The sequence below is a fragment of the Eulemur rufifrons genome, chromosome 17 (assembly GCF_041146395.1).
Source record: "Eulemur rufifrons isolate Redbay chromosome 17, OSU_ERuf_1, whole genome shotgun sequence".
Lineage (NCBI taxonomy): Eukaryota > Metazoa > Chordata > Mammalia > Primates > Lemuridae > Eulemur > Eulemur rufifrons.
The window spans coordinates 18031367-18058123 of NC_090999.1; the positions used below are offsets into that span (position 1 = coordinate 18031367).

Genomic DNA, 26757 nt, shown 5'->3' on the forward strand with positions numbered 1-26757 from the left:
AAATATCTCCTTTTTGTTTTCCCCTGTAAAGTGGTTTATTTGTACAAATGAAAGCAAAGAAAATCACAGCTGCAATAATTATAATGAGTTAATCCTTTATTTTTCTTTAAATAAGGTAGAAGAGTTACAATAAAAGAACAAAAACTTTCAGGATGTGAAATACATCTACTTTTTATTGGACATTATATATAATTTAATATATGTCAATATATCTAAAATCATATTGTAAAATTCAGGGTTTCCTCCTCCCTTATAATCTTGTTTGGATTTAATTTGATTGAGGAAGCATTTGATTTAAAATAATAAATAAGGAAAATGCTACTTTGAAGGAGTTACAATTTAATAAATTAAAAGATTTTCAAACTACATTTTATATAACAAGAATAACTGTTTAACAGTAGAGAAAAACAGTAAGGTAGTAAAATTTTCCAGCCATCTCTGTATCTATTAACCTATTTATTTTTTTTTTTTTCTTTTTAAAACTAGGCTAGTACTAAGCTGACTCTGTGTGGTTCTGGTTAAGTCTGATTCAACCAAGTATAATGTCTTTTGAATATGAAAATTGTATATAATAATATGTGCATTTGTATTTTAAAAAATAGAAGCATGGACAAAGTTTATGGGCAGACCAAGGAAGAAGTAATTAATGCACTGATGTTAGTGATGGAGAATAATAATTGTTTCTATAAATAGGATCAAGATTTATCTGTACTCGTTGGTCTATATTTATTTGTGCAAAAAGCTGCAACCAGAGCCATATAGTTACCTGCTATATACTTTTCTTCTAGACATGGAGGAAATACAATTGGTCATGGCTCAAATTCTCATTTTTGAGGCCTGCACTAATCATAAGTTGTGCTACCTACAATGAAAGCTTATGTAAATGAAATCTAGATTGCCTTACAGAAAGAGTTTTTGGACAAGATATCCGCAAGCCTTCTTTCATGCAAAACTTACATATTGTGTATTGTATTATGAGTACTGGGTGAAGGGTTTTTACAAAACAATGTGTAAAAGTTCATTCCTGATATTGTTACTTATTAAATAAATACTAGTAGAATCTAGATTGTACTCATTTTTCATATGAGAAACAGTACATTTGAATGAGGTAGAGAGATGATAAATAAAAATACACAGTCTGAAATAAAAAAAAGTACAGTGAGAGATAATAGTCCATTAAAAATCACAAAATAATTTAGAAAAAATATAGGTTATTTGATTTTAAATATCAATATTCCTTTGTATAAAAATATTTTGATTTTAAAAAGTAGGTACTGCTTTGAAAAATTTTAAAATATATTCAAATTTAAATCAATTGTCAAGATTTATCATGTGCAAATATTTCTGTCATCTTAATTATGCTTTTTACTTTCTAGATATGTCAAATCTTTCTGAGGGAGGATAAATGAAAGGTTTTGATTTGTCAGGTGTCAAAATATCCAGCAAAACAACATATATGCAAGAAAAACAATAATGTTTTACAAAAGCAAAAGGGTGTTAACCAGAAAACCAAATTATTTAAAAATAATCATTTATAGGAAGTTGATAAAAAGGGTATAATTTTAGATGTACCTTTATCTCCAATATAAATCCATGAAGAGACCATGGTAGGTACCTAAATTAGCCCACTGTAGACCTATATAGACCAATCCAGTACTTTCCATGCAACTGTACCAGGCTAAAAACATGTATTAAAAAATATTTTAAAAATACTATAGCCACTTTTGTTTCATTCCAGGGCTTTATGATTTCACAGGACTCCTGTCTAATGTGATAAATCCCTTTTCTATTATTGGAGTGAATACGTACAAGGGCAATAGAGCTGCACTTTCCTCAGACGGATGAGATTTCATTTGAGGATAAAGGAAATAACTACTTTACAAAGTCTTGATTCTTCTTGCTAGATAGGACACATAGTTAAGAAACATTTTACATCAAACTTCCAGTAATGGTGAATATAAATTTGTTTCTCCCGGTATAAAAATTATTTTAGGCTAAAGCATATTAGTTAGGATAATGTCAAAATTATGTATTTCAAACTGATTTTGAAATGGTATTCAACTAAATGATATTAAATTTGGGAAAGTGGTTGCATATTTTAGATATTACAGTTAGTTTATATCAATATTTTAGAATTTATTTTTTGGTTTGATTTGGCTCTTATTATCTCAACAAATCTAAAACTTTCGTATTAACAGAGTTAAATGTAGTAACGTATAGAGACAAAAATTTTCTATAACAAGTGGTATTTAAAATTGTGGGCTGAGTTAAAAAGTGAAACAATTATTTTCAGTATGCATGATAAGCCAATATTCAGTAACGGGATGTACACAGAATAACATAAAAAGACTTGAAATCTTGTTGTGATGCTACTAATTTTTTTTATTATTATTTTAATTCAGTCTTTCTAAATCCTGGGCTCCTAATTAAACAGAATGGAGATTTAAAGTTCTATTTTTCATGCCTACCACACAAGGTTTTTTTTAATGATCAAATTAGACAATACTTCAGAAGATATTTGTCAAATTCAAGCATTGGTTGTTATTCAAAATAATGTAGGCAGTTGTCTAAAACTATTGACGCTATTTATTATTCCTTTCATTTCTGGCAGAGATATATTCTATTTGACTACCATTTGAATGTCAATTGAGTAGAGTTGAAGGTGTTGATTGAAATACAATGGAAAAACTATTCTCAGTAATCATCTTAGATATAAGTTACAATGTAACAGAAGACAATTAGGATATACAGAAGTGAAAATAATTAGAAGAGTTAGATTACACTAAATAGTAGTTTCCAGTTATAGCTGTTATCTTGAAAAAAAGCCACATATTATAACCACATGTCCATAATAATTACTTTAGCAAACAAACAAATAAAAGTTACTTTACATGGATTAGTATATACCTACCGACTCCAGACATTTCAGGAACACTGGCAGTGTATAAGTCTTTTGTAAATTTTGGCTCATTGTCATTGATATCGTGGATTTTAATGATAAATTCAGATTCTGGTTCCACCTGTCGCCCGGTCTTTCTGTCTATAGCCTTGGCACGAAGAATGTACAAGGATTTTTCTTCTCTGTCTAATTTCTTCGCAGCATGAATGTCTCCTGTATTTTCATCTATAACGAACAGACTGCCAGCCCCGTCTCCTGTTAATATGTATTTTAAATTCCCGTCTCCTTTATCTTGGTCTGTGTGAAGCTTTAGAGAGGTAGAAAAGAAGAGTTCTGTGAATATATGCGCGCATTACAGAAAAAAATAATTTTGGCACAATCAGTTTGTCTCCACATAACATCACTGAAATAACAATCTCAATAGCTATCTTAATTTTCACTGTAGAAAAACTAAAAATTTAGATTCTTTCATACTGAAAATTTTTAACAATTGTGCATAGATATAAAGAGCTAAATTTAAAATAATCTGAAAATGAATATCTCTGTCATAACACAGTGTTTCAAAGATATTTATGGAGTGTTAGCAAAATTTAAACCTCTAGTGTATTTCTCACGAGACATACAAATGGCCAACAAATATATGAAAAAGATGGTCAACATCATTAATTACCAGAGAAATGCAAATTAAAACCACAATGAGATACCCTCTTACTCCAGTCCGATTGGCTACTATTAAAAAGTCAAAAAACAGTAGATGTTGGAGGGACATGGAGAAAAGAGACCACTTATACACTGTTGGTAGGAATAGAAATTAGTAGAACCTCTATGGAAAACAATAAGATTTCTTAAAGAACTAAAAATAGATCCAGCAATCCCACTACTATCTGTTGAAAGGAAAGTAAATCATTATATATATAAAAAAAAAATGCCTGTACTCCTATGTTTACTCTGTAACTTTTCACAATAGCAAAGATACAAAATCAACCTAGGTGTCCACAAATTGATGACAGGATAAAAAAAAGTATGCACATACACACACCATAGAGGACTATTCAGCCATAAAAAAGAATGAAATCATGTGTTTTGCAGCAACTTGTTTGGAACTGCAGGCCGTTATCCTAAGTGGGGTAGGTCCTAAACAGAAAATCAAACACATTTTCTCACTTATAAGTAGGCGCTAAACTGTGGGTACACATGGCCATACAGAAAGGAATAATAGACACTGGAAGCTCCAAAAGGTGGGATGGTGGAAGGGGTGGTGGGATGAAAAATTGCTTCTTGGGTATAATGTACACTATCAGGGTGATGGGTACATTAGAAGCCTAAACTTCACCACTACATAATACATCTGTGTAACAAAACTGCACTTGTACTCCCTATAAAAATTGAAAAAAAAACTCAATTACCTAGATCTTGAGTATAAAATATTAATTAATCTTGATTACATTTAAAACCACTAAACTCAAATATGTTATATGAGGAATTTCTGAACTTATGATAATGGTAAGTTTAGGATGAATACCTTAATTTTTAACTGACATTATTTCCCTTAACTACAGTATTCCCGTTTATCCAGGGGGATAAGTTCCAAGACTCCCAGTGGATGCCCAAAACCACAGATACTACTGTATCCTGTATGTATTAATACTATATTTTATCCTGTGCATATATAACTATTATAAGTTTATAAATTAGGTACAATAAGAGATTAATAACTAGTAATAGAATAGAATAATTATAACAATATACTGTAATAAATGTTCTGTGAATGTGGTGTTTCTCTCTCTCCTACTTTCAAAATATCTTATTGTTATGTACCATAGGTAGCTGAAACCATGGGAAATGAAACCATGGATAAGGGGGGACTACTGTATAACATTGTTTGTAAAAGCACAGCCTCTGTAGTCAGAGACAGAGAATTTTAATCTCATAGATTATTTCCAAGATGGCCTTGGGAGAGAACTTTTTCAACCACAATGTTCTCATTTATGGAAAATGATATATTTTAAATTTCAAATGATATAAAACACATGTTTTTTTTTTCTTGTGGCCATGTAAAGCATATCTTAAGAAAAAATTGGAATATTTTCATAAATTATCTCCTTTTTGATACATACCCACCTGTAAAAATAATTTCTTAATGTAGATGGCTGATCATCGAGTATTTAAAATGAATAAACAATGTAATTGCAGAAATTTTGAATTGGAAAAATCTTAACATTTTTACACTTCTTACACTACTCTGAAACTAGAGTCTTTTTACTTCTTTTTAAATTTTAATAGACAAACAACAATTACATATATTATAAAACTCTGGGGTACAATAGGATGTTTTGCTATATGTTTACAGTGTGAAATGATTAAATCAAGCTAATCAACAAAACTATCACCTCACACACCATTTTTTTGTGGTAAATAGCATTTAGAGGGGCATGGATGGAGAAGGGAGATGTTGATCAAAGGGTACAAAATTTCATTTATTCAGGAGGAATAAGCTTTAGTGATCTATTGCACTGCATTATAACTCTGATAAATGAAATGTGCTGTATTTTTTTAAATTTACCAAAAGAGTAGATTTTAAATGAAAGTGGAATCTTAACTAGCCTATCCCTGCTAGGTTGCCTTACATCATATACTTCACAATTGCCATTACATTCAGGCCTCACCTATTTCTTTGGCATCCCATTCCATCTCTGAATTATTAGACTATCCAAATGCTGTTCTCTAGGGTAGCCAAAATTAGAAACTTGAGTTTCATATTTTACCCTTCCTTTGCGTTTTAGCTAAACACCAAAATAATCACCATATACAGACTTTTTATCTGATCTATCTTCACCCATCTCTATGGCTACTCCTACCCTGGCCTTTTCCTCCATGGTACCTTCTCCAGACCACCGCAGCAATCTCCTAACCATGCCGCCACCACTCTTGCTCTACTCCAAACAATTTTCCATACTAAAGAGAGTGATTTTTCTACATTACATATCTGGTTGTATTTCTACACATTTTAAAAATCTTCAACAAGGCACAGTGTTTATGAACTATGAACCTAAAGTCATACAAATCAAGATTAGTCTCCTGTGCCTTTCTGTGTTATATTGGGCATATTGTTTTATTTGTTTGTATTTAAATCTGTATCTCTTCTATTAAAAGAGGATATTTTTTAAAAAGCATCTTTACTTTTACTGTTATGGTAATTGCTTGAAATCCATAACCTTATTTACACATCTTTGATAATTTGGCTCTTGATTCCAGATGCATGTCTGCTGCTTTCCCCCTTGGTATGCATTCTATACATACCAATAGTTTTGATTTGTCTTGCTTGCTTTTTATTATATGTCTCAGAAGACCTGTTTCAGCTTTCACTCCTCATGTTTGCATCTGTTTTTCTCACCTTTTAACACCCTTCCCTCCTCTTCAGATTTTCTCCTAACTAAATATTTGTCATATCTCATTTTTAAATTCCTCCTTAGGGATACCTTTCCTGACTCACTAGATTAGAATAAATGGGCCTGCTGTGTAATCACATAGTACACCTCACTCCCTATCATGATACTTACCACATTTGATGTAATTGTTTACCGTGCCCACTGAACTATAAAATACATGAAAGAAAGACTGCTATTTTTCTTTTAACCATTCAACATATATTTCTTAAAGACCAAATGCTTCCTCTTTTTTGAACAGTATCTTTTCACATAAATGCAATAAGTTTATCCATCAGTAATTATTAGAAAAATTAGATCATGAATAAAACTTGCCTTTTTAACTTAAATTACATCTTAGAAATCTCTACCTGTCAACAATATTTTAATGACTACATTTTTCAAGTACTGGATTCAAACTATTTAAAATTGTTGTACATAAATCCTTGCATTCCTGGTCTTTTTATTCCAAGAGAATAGAAAGATTTGACCAAGGAGTTCACTTCACGGCAAAAGAAGTACAGCAATGGGCCCATGTTCTGGAAATTCCCTGATGTCACCATGTTCCTCATCATCTTAAAGCAGCTGGTTTGAGAGAATGGCAGCATGGCCTGTTAAGGCTCAGTTACGCCACCAGTTGGTTGTTCATACCTTGCAGGGCTGGGGCAAGTTTCCCTAGAAGGCTCTGCTTTGAATTAATGTCCAATATGCGATGTTGTTTCTCCCATAGCCAGGATTCATGGGTTCAGGAATCAAGGCCTGGATATGAGAATGGCACCACTAGAATTTTTTTTTTCTTTTTGCTTCCTGTTCTCATTACCTTGTGCTCTGCTGGCCTAGAGGGCTTAGTTTCAAAGGAAAGAAAGCTCCCACCAGGAGACACAACAATGATTTTATTAAACTGGAAGTTAAAATGCTGCCCAGCCACTTTGGAGTCTGTATACATTTGGATCAATAGGCAAAGAAGAGAGTGACTGTGCTGGCTGGGGTGATTGATCCCAACTACCAAGGGGAAACTGGGCTGCTAGTCCACATTGGAGGTAAGGAAGAGTATGCCTGGAGTTCAGCAGTTCCATCGGGGTATCTGTTCATATTCCCATCCCCTGTATGTAAGGTCAATAGAAAATGACAACAACCTAATCCAGGGGGGGACTACTAATGACCCAAATCCTTCAGGAATGAAGATTTGGGTCCCTCCACAAAGTAAAGAAATGTGACCCACTGAGGTGTTTCCTGAATACAAAGAAAATATGAAATAGATAGTGGAAAAAAAACAGTTATAAATGTCAGTTATGACCACATGATCTGTTACAAAAATGAGGACATAGTTGTTATCAGTATTTCCTCCTTATTTTGTTATAAATATGTATGTGTATTTCAAATATCCTTGTTTCTTCACTCTTATTCCCATATCATGTAATGTAAGACATAATGAGTTTATATCACAGTATTAATTATTGTTAATTTTACATCATGGTATGAAAATTGTAAGATATTAAAGGAGAAAAATAAACATCACTCCAAGTAGCTAACCTCCTCTTTTGTGGAAGGGGTCCATGTGTTTTCAAATGCATGCAGGATAATTGTGTCACGGTAAGTAGAATTATAACCTTCTCAGTGCTTTTTTTTTGAAGAGTATGTATGATTTAAGGAGATGCATATAGGTGTCCAGTTGACACGGGGTGGATTTATGATGGTTAATTTTGTGTGTCAACTTTACTAGGCCGTGGAGTTTCCAGATATCTGGTTAAACATTATTTTACATGTGACTGTGAGGGTGTTTCTGGAAGAGTAACATCTGAATTGGCAGATTTAGTAAAGTGGATTACCCACTTCAATGGCGTGGTCTTCACTCAATCCCTTGAAGGATCAGCTACAAAATGAAAAGCTGAGTAAGGGAGAATTTGCTCTCTCTGCATGTCTGCAAACTGATGCATTATTCTTCTCCCGTCTTCAGACTCAGACTCAATCCACACCGTACACCACTCACTCTCCCGCTTTTCAGGTCTTCTGACTCAGACGGAAACTATTCCGTTAGCTCTCCTGCATCTCCAGCTGGCCTACTTCAGATTTTGGGACTTTCCAACCTCCTAATCATATCAGCCAATTCCTTATAATAAACTTATGTATATTTTCTGTTTCTCTGGAGAGCTCAGACTAAAACAATGTCTGAATTCAAACTAAAAGCATTTTAAAAAGTCAATGCAAAATCATCCTAATAAATTTTCCTTTATAAATTAGAAGTAAGGTATTTTTTTTTTTTTTTGAGGGGGGTATTGTCTACTTGTTTTATCATTTCTTTACCACATTACTGCGGTATAATTGATATCCAATAAAAACTCCACAATAATGTATATACAGTAGGCCCATGGTATACACAGTGGATTGGTTCCAGGACTCTTATACATATACTTAAGTTCTGCTGTCGACCCTGAGGAACACATATTTGAAAAGTCAGCCCTCAGTATACACAGGTTTCACATCCCACAAATACACTATTTTCCATCCATGTTTGGTTGGACAAAAAACCTGCATATAAGTGGACTCCGGTATTTCAAACCCATGTTGTTCAATGGTGAATTATCATTTGAAGAGTTTGATATATGGATACAGCTGCAATAGGCATATTTAATAGCATCATTGTGGCAATGGTGTCATGGTTGTTTTACTTTTTGCTTAAGGCCTTATTAATTGCAAAATTGTAACAAACTTCCCAACCCTTATTATCAATGATTTTCACATTGTCTTAAAAAAATTTGGAATTTTCCAACATCTTGTTTAATTTTTAACAGGGAAAACCATAGAGAGAATGCTGACAGTTGCAAAATTTACCATTATAATACAATATTTCTGATATTTTCATAATGGTAAAATACAGTTCCAAAACATTTTCAAGAATAGTATATTGCACTTCAGCCTTAAAAGTACATTTTTCCTGTTTATTTCAGATAAATCAACTTATATTCTAAATTGAATATTATTAAATATTAGCTACATGACTAATACATTAGTACCTAAGTTTATGGTAAGTGAAAACTAAATACAATACTACTGCTATGAAATATTTTCACCATAAAAATTTTTAGTTTGGGCTAAGATGCATAAACTGTACTCAAGCTCTCACAGTAAGCAACTATAAACCTGAACAAAATGTGTGAATTGAATATTTTTAGGAATTGGACAGCAGAAGAAAAACAGCATAGAAAGGTATATGTTCACCTTAGCATTCTGCCTCGGGACATATTTTACTGCAGGGATTTGAAGCATGCATAGAGATTGGAAATCCTACTGGGCACAGCAATCAGAGATCAGAGTTCAGAGCTGCTATTGTGGCACCAATTTGCTGTACAGTATACAGAGAGGAAAAAGCCACTGAAAAGAACCCAACCGAGATATCTTTGTAAGGGTTCTGCTAAAATTTACACTGGCATCTTAAACTGTGCAGGAACAGGACGCCTAGCATAGGACACTTATGGGGGTTGAAAATTTTAACACAGAATTTCAGAGGTGGTAAAACATAGAAGGAGGTAAAAGTTTTGACACAAACAGAATGGTTCAGTCTTAACTGCACATCATGGGCATTTAGTTAAGACTTGACAAAAGCCTTGCCTTAGGAATAAGGACTGCATTGTATGAGTAAAAAGTACATCCTAAGAAAAAAAGTCAAACTGAAATAGACCCATTTAAACAAAGCTTAAAATCAAGACTTGAAAAGATACTGTATGATTGACAATGTCCAGAATACAGTAATACTAAAAAAAGTACTAGACTATAGTAAAGGGAAAAAGTTTGATCTGAAATTTGTATATACACACGCATACATATATATGTATTTCAGATATATAGTTCAAATATACATATTTCATGTATATATGTATATACATGACATGGGAATTAACAGACATACATGTAATTGGAGAAACAAGAAATATACATGAGCTTGCAGTTACAAAAGGTTCCAGGTGTTCCAAGTTAATGAAGATCATCAATTCACACATCAAAATTCAGTGAATTTCAATCAGGGTAATTCCAAAGAAATGTAAGCATGGTAGTCAAATTGGTAAAAATCAAAGGTTTAGATAAAATCTTCATATATTCTAAATTCTTTCATGATTACTTCATTGATTATTTAGAGTTGTTATTAATTTACACATATTTGAATGTGGATTTTTTTGTTATTGTTTCCTACTTTGATTCTATTTTGAAAGTAAAATCTTAAAAGCATCTGAGGAATAAACATACAATCAGGAAAAATATAGCAAGAAAGACACCTGCCCACATCAGAAATAATAGAAACCACACTTGCAAAGCTATTCTTCAAAAATAAAGAAATAATGACTTTTTGTACAAGTCTAATAGACGAAAGGAGCATTTTGGAAAACAAAATGACTTTAACTTCATGATATGAAAGGAGGCAAATATCTCTTACACAGGATGCATTATGCATTAACAATAAAAAGAAATAAAAGCATAATTTTAGCAAAATTAAAATCAACTCCAGAAGACAATGAATTTTTATGATCTTTTTTAAAATACATACATGATAAGGATTGTTATGTCTTCTTGGAGAACTGAACTTTGTCATTTGCATATTAAGGCTATTCACATTTAAAAATTATTGTTTTATTGGATTAATATCTACCCTATTTGTAATTTTTGTCTATACATTATCCTAGTTTCTTTCTTTATTTTTGTTTCCAATTCTTTCCTGCCTTGTCTGGCTTTAATTGAGTATTTTCTATCACTATATTTTCTCTTCACTCTTAGAAAATCAATCATAATACTTCAAAAATATTTAATAGTTGTTTTAAAGTTATATATAGTATGTATGTAAATTATACAGTTAAATGTAAATTTACATATTTTTATAAATATATGTTAAACTAATATGAATTATTTTACATTTATTACATATAGATATAAGTAATAAATATATATAATTTTACATGTATAATTAAATGAATATATTAGCAAAGGAAAAAAAATAACTAAAATCCATAATGTGAAGTTCTACCTTAGGAAACTATAAAAGAAGAGCAAATTAAGTCCAAGTTAAATAGAAGTTAAAAATAATGATAAAATTTAAAGCAAAAAAAAAAAAAATCAATGAAACTGATACACAGGAAAAGGCAGACTTCTGCAAGCCACAAAAGAGGCCTTAGAATAAAATCAACCTAGCTGGCATCTTAATTTTGGAATTTCAGCCTCCATAATCTTTAAAAATAGATTTCTGTCTTTTAAGTCAAAAGGGAAAAAAAAGAAAAATAATCAATGAAATTAACAGCAGGGTATCAATAAAAATGATCAATGAAACTAAAAGCTGTACATGTCAATAAAACTGATAGAACTGTAGCCAGGCTAACTAAAGAAAAAAAGGAAGAAGACACACATTACTCTATCAGATATCACTCTTGATCCCATGAACATTAAAAGGAGAGTAAAGGAATACTATAAACAATTTTACGCCCACAAATTTGATAACTTGGGTTAAATGGACAAATACCTTTAAAAGCCATCATCTACCAAACTTACAACAACAGAAATACTCTGAATAGGCTTTTATCTGTTAAAGAAAATTAATCAAAAGTTAATACCCTTCCAAAAGAGAAAGAACCAGGCACAAATGATTTCACTGGTAAATTCTATCAAAAATTTAAGAAAAAATTGCTACCAATTCTCTGAAATGGGTTCCTGAAAATAGAGGCAGAGAGGAACACATCTTAACTCTATTAGGCTAGAATTAACCTAATAAGAAAATAAAACACAGATATTATAGAAAAGAAAATCTCTCTAATGAACAGATACAAAAATCCTCAAAAAAATTAGCAAATATAATCCAAAAATGTATAGAAACAATTTTACCATGACCAAGTGGGGTCTATTCTATACATAAAGACTGGTTGAACATTCAAAAGTGAATTAATATAATTAGGCTAAAAATTATATGATCCTACCAATAGATTTAAAAAGTATTTATAATTTCCCACATCTATTCATGATAAAAAACAAGTAATAGCAAACTAGCAGCATAGAAGAACATTTGCTAAATGATGACAAAGAACATGTACTAAATCTTCTACAGGTAATATCATACTTAATGGTGAGAACCTAAATGCTTTCCCCCTAAGATCAGGAACAAAGCAAGGATGCACTCTGTTACAATTCCCATTTCAATGTTTTACTGGGTGTTCTAACTAATGCAGTAACATGAGAAAGTCAAATAAAAGGTACACAGATTGTGAAGGAAGAAATAAATCTGCCTTTCGACACATATGATTGTTTTGTAGAAAATCCCAAAGAATCAAAAATAACAACAAATTCCTAAATCTATTAAGTGAAGGACGAAAGGTACAAGATTAACATACAAAAGTCAATTACTTCCCCATAGCAATAAGCAAGTGGAATGTTTAATTAAAAATATAATACTATTTACATTAGCACCAAAAAATACTTAGGTATAGATTTAATAAAATATGTACAAAATTTATGTGAGTAAAACTGTAGAACTCCTAACACAATAAATCTAGAAACTAAATAAATGGAGATACATTCCATGTTCATGAATAGGAATACTCAATATTTTGGTTCTTCCCAACTTGATCAATGGATTTACTACAATCCCAATCAAAGCTGAAGCAAGTTACTTCATGGATATTGACTATCTCCAATCCTTGTATGAGAAGGCAAAAGATTCAGAATAGACAATCTAATATTGAAGAAGCAGAAAGTTATCCATGGTAAAAGCTTACTACAAAAATATAGTAATCAGGAAGTATGGTATTGGTGAATAAATAGACAAATAGATCAATGGAACAGAATAGAGATCCTAGAAATAAGCCTAAACAAATATAGTCAATTGAAATTTTATAAAGGAGAAAGTATAGTATTTTCTAATAAATACAATACAATATGAAACAAATAAAGAACTAGCAGGCATTTCACAAATGTAGATATTTGTATAGTCAACAAACATAAAAGCATGCTTGTAAAAGTGTGGAGAACCTATGGTCTTGGGGCCACATGTGGACTTCTGGATCCTTGAGCACAGTAGTTTGACTGAATCCAAATTTTATAGAACAAATCCTAATAAAGGGATCTGTTCTGTGAAGTTTGGATTCAGTCGAGGCACCGCACTCAGGGATCTGGAGGGCCACACGTGACTGCAAGGCTTCAGGTTCCCCATCCTAAATAGAGCAAACGCATTCCTTGGCATTTACTCATATAGGTCAATGCTTACTTCAAACATATGTCTAAAATTGTAGATGTAAATTTTATTTTTAATAGCCTGACACCCAAGAAGGGAATTGATAAACCAATTGTAGTATTTACATGCAACTGAATACTGCTTAGCAATTAAAAATAAAATGCAGATGCAATCAGTAACTTGTCTAACTCTCAAATAGATTATAGTGACTAAAAAATTCAAACATATAAATGTCTATCCTGTATGACTCCATTTATGTAAAGTTCCAGAACAGGAAAAAATTATTTATGGTGATATAAGGAAGATTATTGGTGCATTGACTGAAAACGTCACAATGAAGCTTTCAGAAATAAGTAGAGATTTCCCATATTTTGATCTGAGAACTGGTCAGGAGTGTCTGTGCATGTGTGTACTAAAAATCAGACTGTTCAAGTATAATGTTAATTAATAAGAGCTTAATGAAGTAGCTTATTAAATATAAAAAATAAAATAACAGCTTTCCTCTAAAAGAGCAATGAACATCTAGAAAATAAAATGGAGAAAAATATTCACAGTAAAATTTTAAAATTCTATAAAATTTCAATAAGATTATAGGGATGATATCCAGAAAATATCATATATTCAGGATGTGACATAAACAATTTAAATAAAAAGACAGGTTTACCATGTGATTGGAAGAGAATGCTTAATGTTATAAATATGCCACTTCTTTCAAAATGAATTTTGTAAATAAAGTGTAATAAACATACCTAATTTTTTTTTATTTCAGCATATTATGGGGGTACAAAAGTTTAGGTTACGTTTATTGCCCTTGCCCCCCTCCCTGCCCCGAATCAGAGCTTCAAGCGTGTCCATCCCCTAGATGGTGCACATTGCACTCATTTTGTATTTATACACCCATCCCTAAATTTTTTTTAAACTTAGTTAATCTATTCAAATTTCAGCTGGACTATCCAAGCAGTGGCTGTCACCTAGAAAATGTCAAAAATTAAAGCAGAAAAGACAAACTGGTGAAATATTTGCAATACATGGATCAACTAATATTGTTTATATAAAATGAGCTCTTATAGTACAAAATCACACTAATTGAAAACTGGATTCAGAATGTAATCATAATTCACAAAAGAAAACTATAACAAATAAGGGAAAACTAATTATAACTGGTTATAAAAAGTTGGAAAGTATATACTTTTTACTTCCAAATTTACAGTGACAAAATAACAGTTAATTTTGAGAAGCATGCACAGAAATATAAACTCCTGATGAATTGTGTTTATTTAAAAAATTGCAGCAAGCAAATGGCCATCTTCCTTCAAGAAATTAAATATACATACTCTTCCAGCACAGTAATCCTAATGTAGAATTTTTTTTCTCCTAAGAAAATAAAAAAAAAAACCCACGTACCACTAAGTATGTCTATAAAGATGTTTATTTGTCATAATCCATGTTTTGTTAAAATAATGAAAACAACATGCCACAGAGAATTGCTTAGGCACACACATTTTTTCCCTATCATTCAATACAGAGAATAAAATTAAAACTAAATGCAAGTGATTTGTGTGTGTATGTCACAAAAGTTTGTGTTCTGTATACTTGAAATAGCAGACAATAATTAAAGATACGGCATTTTTTTCTAAAAGATGAAGAAAGACACTGACAAAAAGACTTGAGCTTTTTCAGTGTGTTTTCAGTTGCTTCAGCTTTCTTGAAAAGATTCCTAGTAGCCTGTACTAGCATTTAAAATGGAGCCACATGTACTCACTATTAAATTGGAACTAATCAATCAACACCCATGTGCACATATGGTAGTAAAACTCAACGGAAAACAAGTAGGTGGGAGGGGGAAGAGGAGATGGGTAAATTTACACCTAACAGGTACAATGCACGCTGTCTTGCTGATGTGCACACTTATAACTTTGACACAAAATGCACAGAATCAAAACATGTAATCAAAATGTTTGTTTTGATATTCTGAAACTTAAGACAATAAAAAATAAAATGGAGCTACCTATTTAAAATAATGGAAAATTGATTGAAAGTGCACATTATGAAAAACCAGATGTTTGAAGCGAACATAGGGCCAGAGGACTCACAGTTATCAAAGCTGTCATTAGAATATGCTATCAAAATATTATAAAACTGATGATATTTTATATACGGTTTCAGGATCCGGCCCAGCCACAAATGCCTCTTTTATTAATGAAATATCAAGCAGTATCCCACTAGATATCCTGAAATAATTGCTTTTTCAGTGACAAATACCTATCTTCTTTTCCGGCACTAACATGGAGCAGAGACATCATCTACATATATTTTAAATCATGAGGAATCTGAAATAAGACAAACAACATGGTTAAGTAAAGAGCCCTTGATAACATTACAAATGTATGCCAGTACAGAAAACATCAAAGTCAATCAGCATTTATTGGAATTGATTTTGAAAAATAAAGTAGAATTAAACTGGTAAAAACAACATGGAAATATTACAGAAGAAAACTAATTTGTATTAATACAAGGGCACCTTGCCTGCTTAGTAAAACTAATTCAGAAACAGCAAAGAGAGGTAATGTTTTCTACCTCCCACAGTGTACAGCTGAAAATAAACTGAACTTATCCTGGTTGAGGCAGGTGTAATAGATATGGTTTCCACAAAACTCAGTTTGTGCTTAGCACAGAGTATGTGCTCAATAAATAATCACTGAATGAAAAAATGAATGAGTGTCTTCTATTAAATCACCAACACACACAAACATAGCTTCTTATACTAGTCACTTTCAGATAGCTTCCAATAACTCAGAATTGTTCAGTTTTAAACCAGGATTAATGTCACATCGTTGCATTGTCAGGGAGCGATGCCTGCTAGATACAAACAATGATGAATAATCAGCCCATCTGATTCTGGGAACACATTGCTATTCCACGAGATGAATGCCAATTGACTTTGATGTTTTCTATCCTGGCATACATTTGTAATGTTATCAAGGGCGCTTTACTCAATCGGAAGTAACTTACTATATGAAGTAACCTTCAGGCTCTTAGAAAGCATGAAGAAACTTCTGCTTTCTTTCCTTCTTTGGGATGATGGCACCAGCATCGCAGTGGTCCCACCTCAGGAACTCTCTGCCCCTGGCATACTGCACATGTTTCTCTACTCAACTCCTCCCTGTCATTGTGCCACAGAAAATATGAACCATATTACTATCTATCACAATTAGGGATGGAAAGTAAGATACTCTTCCTCTCTCCTCTGAAACCCCCAAAATTTTCTGAGAGTTCAGTGTCCTAAGGGCAAGTTCCAAGATGAAAGCTGATGGAAAAGCCCCTGCAACAGACACTGTTAATATCTCTATAAATCTTTCCCAGAGCATGTCATCCTATGTATTTGAGTAGTGGTCAGTGGACACGAGGAAGGGAAAAAATAGGTCTGAATGATTACATATTCTATGAATGATTTCATGCTATGCACTTGTTGCCTTAGTCTGTTTCCTCTTGGTTATGATAAAATATCTGAAACTAGGTAAATTATAAATAAAATAGGGATGAAGTTTCACCATATATTTTGGAGGAGACATTCAAACCATAGCACTTGTACACAAAAATTATCTTAGACCTGGACCATGACAGTTCTATGCTTATTTGGTCAATTTTTTGACTTATTTTTTTTCAAGACAAAATGAGATGAGCAAGCAAGTAATATATTATGTACAGTTTAAAGTTCTGAACTCTTCTGATGGCATCCTGGGTCAGTTTATTTATAATATTAATATTTAGGGTCTTGTAGCTTGATGGCTTATATGTGGTTTAACCAATTACACAATCTAACTTGGCTGTAGATCTAATGAGGATATGGATGACTTCTTTGAGGACTTTTGAAAAAGCTACTTTAAAACCAAAACTTTGCATGTGTCTTGATGTTTCATAAACTGACCAAGTTTTTGATATTTTTCTGTTTTGTTTTTAGTAATTTTAAAGAGAAGGATGTCTCCTTCATATCCAGAAGTCCCTGCTGAAGATGAAAAATATGGATAGTAATGAAAAAATGACATTTTAGGGGTCACATTATTTAATTATCCTGTTATATCGGAGAAGAGCAAAGAAACAGAGTCCTATGGCGGGGGATGAAGTTACCTTTCTGCCAGTGCTGACATCAAATTTTGCCCATATATTGTCCAAAAACAACAAATAATCAAAAGCCAAAAATGAAAACAGAACAACAACAAAAAAACTTGATCTTTCAACTGCCCTTAGAGACAACATATAGACCAAGCATCTATTACCGGGATATGTAGCTGACTCAGGAATTTCATGAGGCCAGAGAGAGAAGCATGGCCTTGCGGAGAGAGAATCAGTCAGGATCAACAGTGGAAAAATATTGCAAAGGGCTAGGACTATTTGAAGACAAAGACTTCAGTCGAGGCTATGAGCCTAGAAAAATGGATGTGAAAGCAGTAGCATATGTTGTTGCAAATTGGCTGAGATATGGAGATGAACAAGATAAACAGGGTAATGGCAAGATGATAATAGTTGGATACATGATGTACAAATGCACTCTCTAAACATTTGTCTCCAAAAGACAATTAAATCTCAATCAAGTGACAATTGGGTTATACTAATTACTTCACAGTGTTATTTAAAGTTTTTTTTTTTTTTTTTTTTTTGTTGAGACAGAGTCTCACTTTGTTGCCCAGGCTAGAGTGAGTGCCGTGGCGTCAGCTTAGCTCACAGCAACCTCAGACTCCTCGGCTTAAGCGATCCAACTGCCTCAGCCTCCCGAGTAGCTGGGACTACAGGCATGCGCCACCATGCCCGGCTAATTTTTTTCTATGTAGATTTTTAGTTGTCCATATAATGTCTTTCTATTTTTAGTAGAGACGGGGTCTCGCTCAGGCTGGTCTCGAACTCCTGACCTTGAGCGATCCACCCGCCTCGGCCTCCCAGAGTGCTAGGATTACAGGCGTGAGCCACCGCGCCCGGCCTATTTAAAGTTTAAATGAGGTGATGTTTACAACATCTTTGCTGAATTTCTAACATGTAACATGTGATCAATAAATTAGAATGTGATTAAGACTGTTCTTTGATTATTTTTGTATTAAAGTCTGCTTATCAATTTTGATTATATTAATAATACTTCTAATTGTTCTAATTCACACAAATTATATCTGCATCGTCTACCAATTTCACTGGTTTTTTTGTTCATAATTATTTTTATTCCATATTATAGTACATTTTGCTCATCATTCATTAATTTATGTTCTTGTTTTTTCCTCTTTAAATGTTAAAGTTTACTTCCTCAAATAAAATCACATTTGAAATTTCTTGGATTCCTACTTTGTCTCTGATTTTTCCATTTCCTGTCCTTATTTTTTCGTTTTATACCTCTCTCTTATTTCATTTGTATCCTTTATTCTTTTCTATAGAGCCTTCTCTTTTGAAGAGAATCAAATGGCTTCTCCAAATTTCTTGTCTCTATAAAGATAAACTATTCTCTGTTCCTTTTCAAACATTATATGCTTGCATATTCATATATTTCAGTATTTTTTATTCCCGATTGGCCAAGAAACTTATGTAGTCTTTCCTATTTAACTATACTGCCCAATATTATAACAAAATCTACTACAATAAAACTAAAGTTACAATAACAGTAAAACTAAAAACTTTGGAACATACCATTAGTAGACCTCTACCTGAATTAGAATCCATTCCCCAAGGTTCAGATATCCCCTTACAACACTCCCCTTATTTTATACCTTGGTGGGTTTTAGGGTTGCCATCTTAGTTTTATACAGAAAATTTGAGAAATAAAAATCTGTTTGTTTCAAATCTTCACTGTCTTTTTTACCTAATATTGTTAAAAATTATATGTGTCCTTCATTTTCCATCTTAAACTAAAAGCCCCATTCTTTTATTTCTTTCCGTATTTTCTTCTCTTTCATCTGAATCAATTGCACGGCTAAGATATGATAGCTGCTGAGAGATGGGCAGCCAGATGTGCTTTTTAAATATGTTCTTACAAGCTTTAACTCAATGACTTTGTTTTCTCATTAAATAATTTATTAACCTTTGTAAAAAAGTTTCTTTATTGATATGAATCCAACTACTTATTTTTTAATTGCTTATTGGTTATACCTTTTTACTTTACCTCATAACTTGTAGTAATTATGACATTTGGTTCCATTTTTTTTTTTTTCTGAGTCACTTTTGTCTCTAAAAACATTCAGAATTGCCCCAAAATAGCTTAAGAATCTTAATAACAACAGGAAAGTCAGGTAAATCCTTACTGGGATAAATTTTTAAATGGTGATAGGGACATGTCGAGAGGCAACTCTCAAATTGCAAATTGTGACTAAAGAGATTTTTCAGTGGTTGTGTAAGATTTACCTGCTGTTTAATTGTGATGGATATTATTATGTATGAAGGGGGCATGCTGCCTTTACTGTTTTCACAGAAGTATTTTACTACATCTGCCATTCAACCAGATTTAATGGGAACCTTTGAGTTGTCCTAGTCCTCTTTGGTAAAGAGCATTAAGCAATAGAGAATTCTGGGACTTAAGCAATATATCACTTCTATGCTTAAGGAAATGATCACAGTGAGAGATTTGTTTTTATTTATTCCCTTTTAGACAATCTTTCATGCCTAGTAATCACAATTTCCATTCATAGAAAGAAATATAAATGTGAGTGAAGCTCTGAGCAGGAATAACCATTAAAATATTTACAGAAAGTGTTGGCACAAGCAGTCCCACAAAGCTCTTAAGATCCAGCTGTTCAATCATATTAGAAGAATATGTGACATACACAGGAATCAATCATAGCTACTTAGCAGAGACCTCTCGAATTTTTAAACCCAAAGTTTGCCTAAGGAAGCTTTATATTATATCTTATTTAAAAGGCAATTGCTAACACTAGTCAAAAAACACTCATGATGAAAGCATCGGATAATTCTGAAGCCAGAAAACAGATCCCATCTTGGCTAGTGACAGAGAGCCACTGGAATAAGGAAAGAGTAGCACAATGAAGCTCATTTATGAAGAAATACTATATTAAAAAGCATGTCATGAGGGAGAAGTTCAGGAGGCATCTACCGCATATGCACATCTACGAACAATTTATTTCATTAGCCAAAAGCTAAAGGGAGAGTCTCTCAAGAACATCCTGCCTCTATCCCTGTGTGGCACAAACCCTTTGATTTTCTCCTGGCCAAGACAAGCAGGCTGCCTGGGTCACTCATGGATGCCAGAATTGAGGGTTGCCTTGCTCTTTGGCAAGCAGCAGAAATACCCCTTGAAGATGATATAACTGTGATTTAAGAAAGCAAAGGCAATCTATTTATCAGTGGAAGAGGTATTTCATCTGCACTATCAGAAAAGTGTTTGGATATTCATAAATTCTTGGGCTATAGGCCTCCTCTTTGGTCAGACAAGTTTAAAGACTTAATGTGGATTTATCCTATTCTATGTAGATAACAAACAACAACAAAACAACAGATGACAACTCAGAAAGGAAATGGAATGCTAAGAGTGCCTCAGTCAGACTAGAGCTAACTATTTGGATTCTTGAAATAAAAGGACATATTTCCCTAGCATCAAATGAAATATCTTATGTGTCTAGAAACTAACCCAATATTAACAGGAAATGAATTACTTGAAAATGTCCATGGCAAAAAGTCCCCACCAACCAGGACAGCACATATTACTTATCACATGATCTTTACTGCTAACCCCATCAGTTACAAATATGTATTATCTGGGGCTGGTATTGGTTCTTCTGTCAGTTTTGCTAATCATGTAACAGATGTAACTTCAGAGACTATATTTAAAGGTTTGGAACAGCAAATTCTCTGTCAATGTGGCCTACGTGGTGTATTTCTTCTATTTAACTTACACATTTTTGTGTTTTCAATATATAGAAAGAATGAAGGAAGTAAACATTTTATAAACATATAGGAGTACTTATTACACTCAAAGAAGTGCTTTATTCTATAGGCAATAGAAACACTTGCTATTAACAATGGGTGACTGAAAATGTTTTGTGGATTGCCTTAACTATTTAAATTAACAAGTCCTAAGTTCCAATGTGAGAGGATATGAAGTGTGATCTTCACTAGAATGGTTTCCTAGAATTTAGGGATGTGGTGGCTCATGCCTGTAATCCTAGCACTCTGGGAGGTGAAGGTGGGAAGATCTCTTGAACTCAATATTTCAAGACCAACCTGAGCAAGAGTGAGACCCCGTCTCTATTAAAAACAGAAAAAATTAGCTGTGTGGTGGCATGCCCCTGTAGTCCCAGCAACCTGGGAGGCTGAGGTAGGAAGATCGCTTGAGTCCAGGAGTTTGAGGTTGCTGTGAGCTAGGCTGATTCCATGGCATGCTAGCCTGGGTGACAGAGTGAGACTCTGTCACAAAAAAAAAAAGAATCTAGAGGTAGGAATGATGGGTGGGAAGAATACAATTAAACAATATTACATCTTTCTATCTAACATTTTTTTTTCTATTCCTTCCTATCTGGTAGTATCAGGCAGATTTTAAAATTTTTGTATACCTAAGAATGTCTAATATCTAATTTTGATGTCATTGAATTTACCAGTGCATATTTCTAAAGATATTTTCCAATGAATCATAAACTTGACCTTTTCAGTTTAATTAGGGCTTCAGTAAATGCAGCTCCATGACCAAGCAACAGGGCTTGTCCTATGTTCTCTAGATGTCAAATTCCTCATCAGCCTAGAGAAGAGGGTGTGGTGTAGGAAAGCTGACAAGTGTTAGTCAAACTACTCTTATTAACCAGATCTGTGGGTGAATGATACACCTGCTGAGCTTAAAAGTCAACCTTAGGTGAAAGGAAATGTAATAAGGAGAAATGGTAGGCACAACAAATGGAAAAGACACTGCTGTAACGATTAGTATCCCAAAGAGGGCTGCAACTATGCATTTTGCAAATCAGTATGTCAGGACAAGGCAATATACTCTTAGTTATCCCTCTCAGGTCTAATGATAACTAATGGCAGGTGGTGGAAAAAACGCAGGACTTGTATCCCCACAGAATATTGAACTGCTTACTGCACCACAGCAACAACAAATGTGGTGACTTGATCACTACTGGCTCCATTTTTCAAATGTTCTATGAGTATTAGGAGCTTATCTGGGATTCTGAATAGGACTGAAGTATAATAACATTCCTAAAAGGTTTTCAGCGTAAGGAAAAAGTCTTGTTAAACCAAATAGGAACACAGCAAAATGTGTGTTTTCTGGAGACTGTCAATGGATACAAATTGTTCTTAAGAGAAAGTAAAGCTCTAATTATAAAAATTAATTCCATAAGAACATTAGCAGAGCTGTCAACAATGGTGGGAGAGGGATTATTCATTACAAAGAAAGGTTATGAGAGATCATAATCACTGATGTCTTTTTTTTTTTTTTGCACTCATGCCTTTTTTTTTTTTATTTCAGCATATTATGGGGGTACGGAAGTTTAGGTTACATATATTGCTCTTCCCCCCTCCCTGGAGTCAGAGCTTTAAGCGTGTCCATCCACCAGACGGTGCACATCGCACTCATTATGTATGTATACTCCCATCCCTGCCCCCCACCATCTGCCCGACAGCCGATTAATGTAATTCCTATATGTGCTCTTAGGTGTTGATCAGTGAAACCAATTTGGTGGTGAGTACATGTGGTGCTTATTTTTCCATTCTTGGGATACTTCACTTAGTAGAATGGGTTCCATCTCTATCCAGGAAAATACAAGAGGTGCTATATCACCATTGTTTCTTATAGCTGAGTAGTACTCCATGGTATACATATACCACATTTTATTAATCCACTCATGTATTGATGGGCACTTAAAGATCAGTGACAGTTGGTTCCCTGAAGTTCAGTTGTTTGAACACTGTATTAAACTTAAGTAAAGTGGGACATCACAATGGAGTGTGGATTTTATTGTTGTTTTCTAATGGCCTGAATATCATAGAAAAAAGAAGTTTGTCTTTCCTATGGTGCAACTCACTGAGTTTGAATAGATAGCGGGGCAAAACTGTTTATCACTACTGGGTATAAATGAACTAGGGAACCCAGTGTCCTCAATTTTTTTTCTGTGATAACTGGGATATTGCTATGTCCACAAAGAAATGTGTTGTGGAATTCACAGAATGATGTCCTTTGTTCACCATCGCAGTGAGTGGAAATGTATAGTATATGCGGAAATAACTACATTAATTCCTCTGACAAAGCTATATAATGAACAAAGAACTTTAAAATTTATTTTTAGAATAAATTAAAACCAAACTTATGTAAATGATTATTCCCCAATATGAGATAACATTTTATGACCTGAATTGAAGTCACCACTTTATCAAATGTCTCTGGAAAATCTTTGTCCAGAAAAAGGAGTGAAGTTGATATTATAAAGACTACACATGCTATAAATGCTTATATCAACACACACACAAAAAGATCAAATGACTATGATTGGTGGAGAAAAAAGAGCAATTTCATTGATTAAATAATATTAAAACAATTCTGAAGGAATATAATATTTAACAAGCATTGAAAAGGAAATTCCTGTTAAAAATTGCATGAGCCAAATCCAATTCATTGTTATGATGTTAGTAAGATTAATCTTTGTAGAAAATATAGCACAGAGTATAAGACATAAAAATGGAATGTATCTTAAAAATACATTGTATGGAGATATTCATTGAGGACAGAAGTTACACTAGGAAGTCAAACAGTTGATCTACAGAACATGGCTTTTGCATTATTGGGGAGACACCCCTTAGAATAATAAAAGGCATGTGAAAATGATCTAATCTGCTTGTAAGCTTGCTATGAACAGATGTCCTAAAAACAAGCTCATGGTATTTGGTAGGAGAAGAATACTTAAATTTAGTATACTTTAATGGAATGTCTTTGCTTTTGGGTTGCTTTTGGTAATGAAATCAATAATCAATGATTAATTTAGCATGCTCCTTGGTAAATGTCATATAACCTACATGAAGATGAAATGAAGATGTTTTATAACCTAAGTATACTTTATAAATTAAGTGACTGTCCATCTTACTTAGAGATCTATTCTTAAGTGGGTTGGAGAGTGCATTCTATGGGGACTTGGAAAAGTACATGGAATATTCTAGATTTCTACCTTCTTCACATTTTTCTCTGGATTGGATATCCTTCAATTTATAAATTAAGCTTGATATTGAGTCTTAGCTCTGATTCATGTGAGTCAGATTTGATAGTTCCCAGTCATTTATCTTAGCTCAGAAGGATAGTAATTTATCATTCTTTAATCAGACACACCCTAATGCTGTTTTCATAGATATGTATTTTCTTGGGTCAAATATGCCCATAAAAGTTTTATTCCCAACACATAGGCTATGGTTGTAATATTTTTCCCCTTCACAACTTGTGTTGAAATTTAGTCTCCAATGTGGCTGTACTGAGGATGGGCTTTTAAGAGGTGATTGGGTCATAAGTGCTCTTCCTTCATGAATGAATTATTCCACCTATGGATTAATAGGTTAATGGATAAATAGGCTATAATGGGCATGAGGCTGGCTTTATAAGAAAAGGAATAGAAATCTGAGCTAGTATACTCAGTCCTCTTCACCACTTGATGCCCTGGGTCACCTCAGGACTCTGCAGAGAACCCCGCCAGCAACAAAACTCTCATCAAATGCAGTCCTTCCACCCTGGACTTCTCGGTGCACATAATTGTAAGAAATAAATTCCTTTTCTTTATAAACTACCCAGTTTCAGGCATTGTGTTATAAGTGACAGAAAATGGACTAAGACAGCATAGATCCAGTAACAAAAACAAAACAAAATGAAAAATGAAAAATAAAAAAACACAGTGATCCTTAAGAATCAGCTGTTCTAAAAATAATTCTTACTGAGTTAAACCAAAATGTCTCTATTTCTTTAAGAACACACAGCTTAAGGAGAAAACAGTCAAAGTTGAATGCTGAGGCAGTTTAAAAACAATAAAGGAAATTAAATAAATATGTAATTAGGAAACTTGCTTTATAATTGATATTCTATGCAGTATCAGCATAAAGCATACTGCCTGCTCTGTGGATTCTTCACAGTAACTTCGGTATATCCTCAGTGTTTATAGAAGCTTTTATAATTCTGCAACAGTTTTTCTTTATTTTTTATTATAAAGCATTAAAGTTCATACTTAGTAATATATCTGACTCTGACACTCCTGTTAAGAAAACCTAATGAGGCAATAATTTGACATATACAGGAACACTATATAATTTTTACTCTATTACTTAGTGAATTTGCAAATGTCAGTGTTATTCTATTAAAAATTTCTCTATTACGTTTCAAAAAATATTTTAAAAAAACAAAGCAAACCTTAGGCACTTGTACACCACAATTGTACTCACAATTCATTTCCCACTAGACATTACCATGGATACTGCCATAATAAATTTGTTACTGAAGAAAAATGAGGATCCTTATTCCTGTCTTCTATTTATACTTTCTCCCTAAGTAGTTTACCTAGTCAAATGGCTTTACATATCAATTATATATAATGACTCTCATAATCACATCTCTAGTCTAATCCTTCCCATGACTTTTTGAATCTGGTATTTAAATGCCTGTCTTACAACTCCAGCAATGTGTCAGATAAACCATTTAAAATATTATGCCCCAAACATAATTCTCTATTTCTTTCTGAGCCATCCAGAACTTATCTCCATACCTTTTGTTTTCCAGTATGTTCCACTGCCATAAATTGTACTACTGTTTGATGATTGATATATCAAGATTGTTTCCTCTCTTTCTCTCAGCCCTTTCATTTTATCCATCAGTAAGGCCTAGGTCTTTATCACTTCAGCTAACACCTAAGTACAAGCCTTCATTGTTCACAATTTGAATTACTTCAGTGGCCTCCTAACCAGTCTCCCTGGGACTTTCTCCTCTAGAATCCATGTTCATCACAACAACCACTTTGATCCTTTTCAAAATATGAATCAGTTCTTAGAATCACTTGCTTAAATATACCCATGGCTTTTCAGTGCATTTAATCACACACACACACACACACACACACCAGAACAATCAATAAAACCAAAAGTTGCCATGGCTTTGAGGACCTTTGTGAGCTTGACTCTTTCTACCTCTTCAAATTTATCTGGTCATTATTTTGCTTCTCACTGAACTATATCCATAATGGCTTTCTTATTTTACCATGATCTCACTATAATTTGGCACAAACTTC

The 26757-nt window shown here is 33.2% G+C and overlaps 1 protein-coding gene across 2 annotated transcripts in view; it reads right to left on the bottom strand.

Moving 5' to 3' along the window:
* Nucleotides 1-26757, bottom strand: part of CDH9 (cadherin 9) — an 82625-nt gene that overhangs the window by 34045 nt on the left and 21823 nt on the right. For both annotated transcript variants that reach the window (XM_069492432.1, XM_069492433.1), the window contains exon 2: nt 2912-3206. In XM_069492432.1, coding sequence (XP_069348533.1) covers nt 2912-3206 — 295 coding nt within the window. The remainder of the gene's footprint in view (nt 1-2911; nt 3207-26757) is intronic.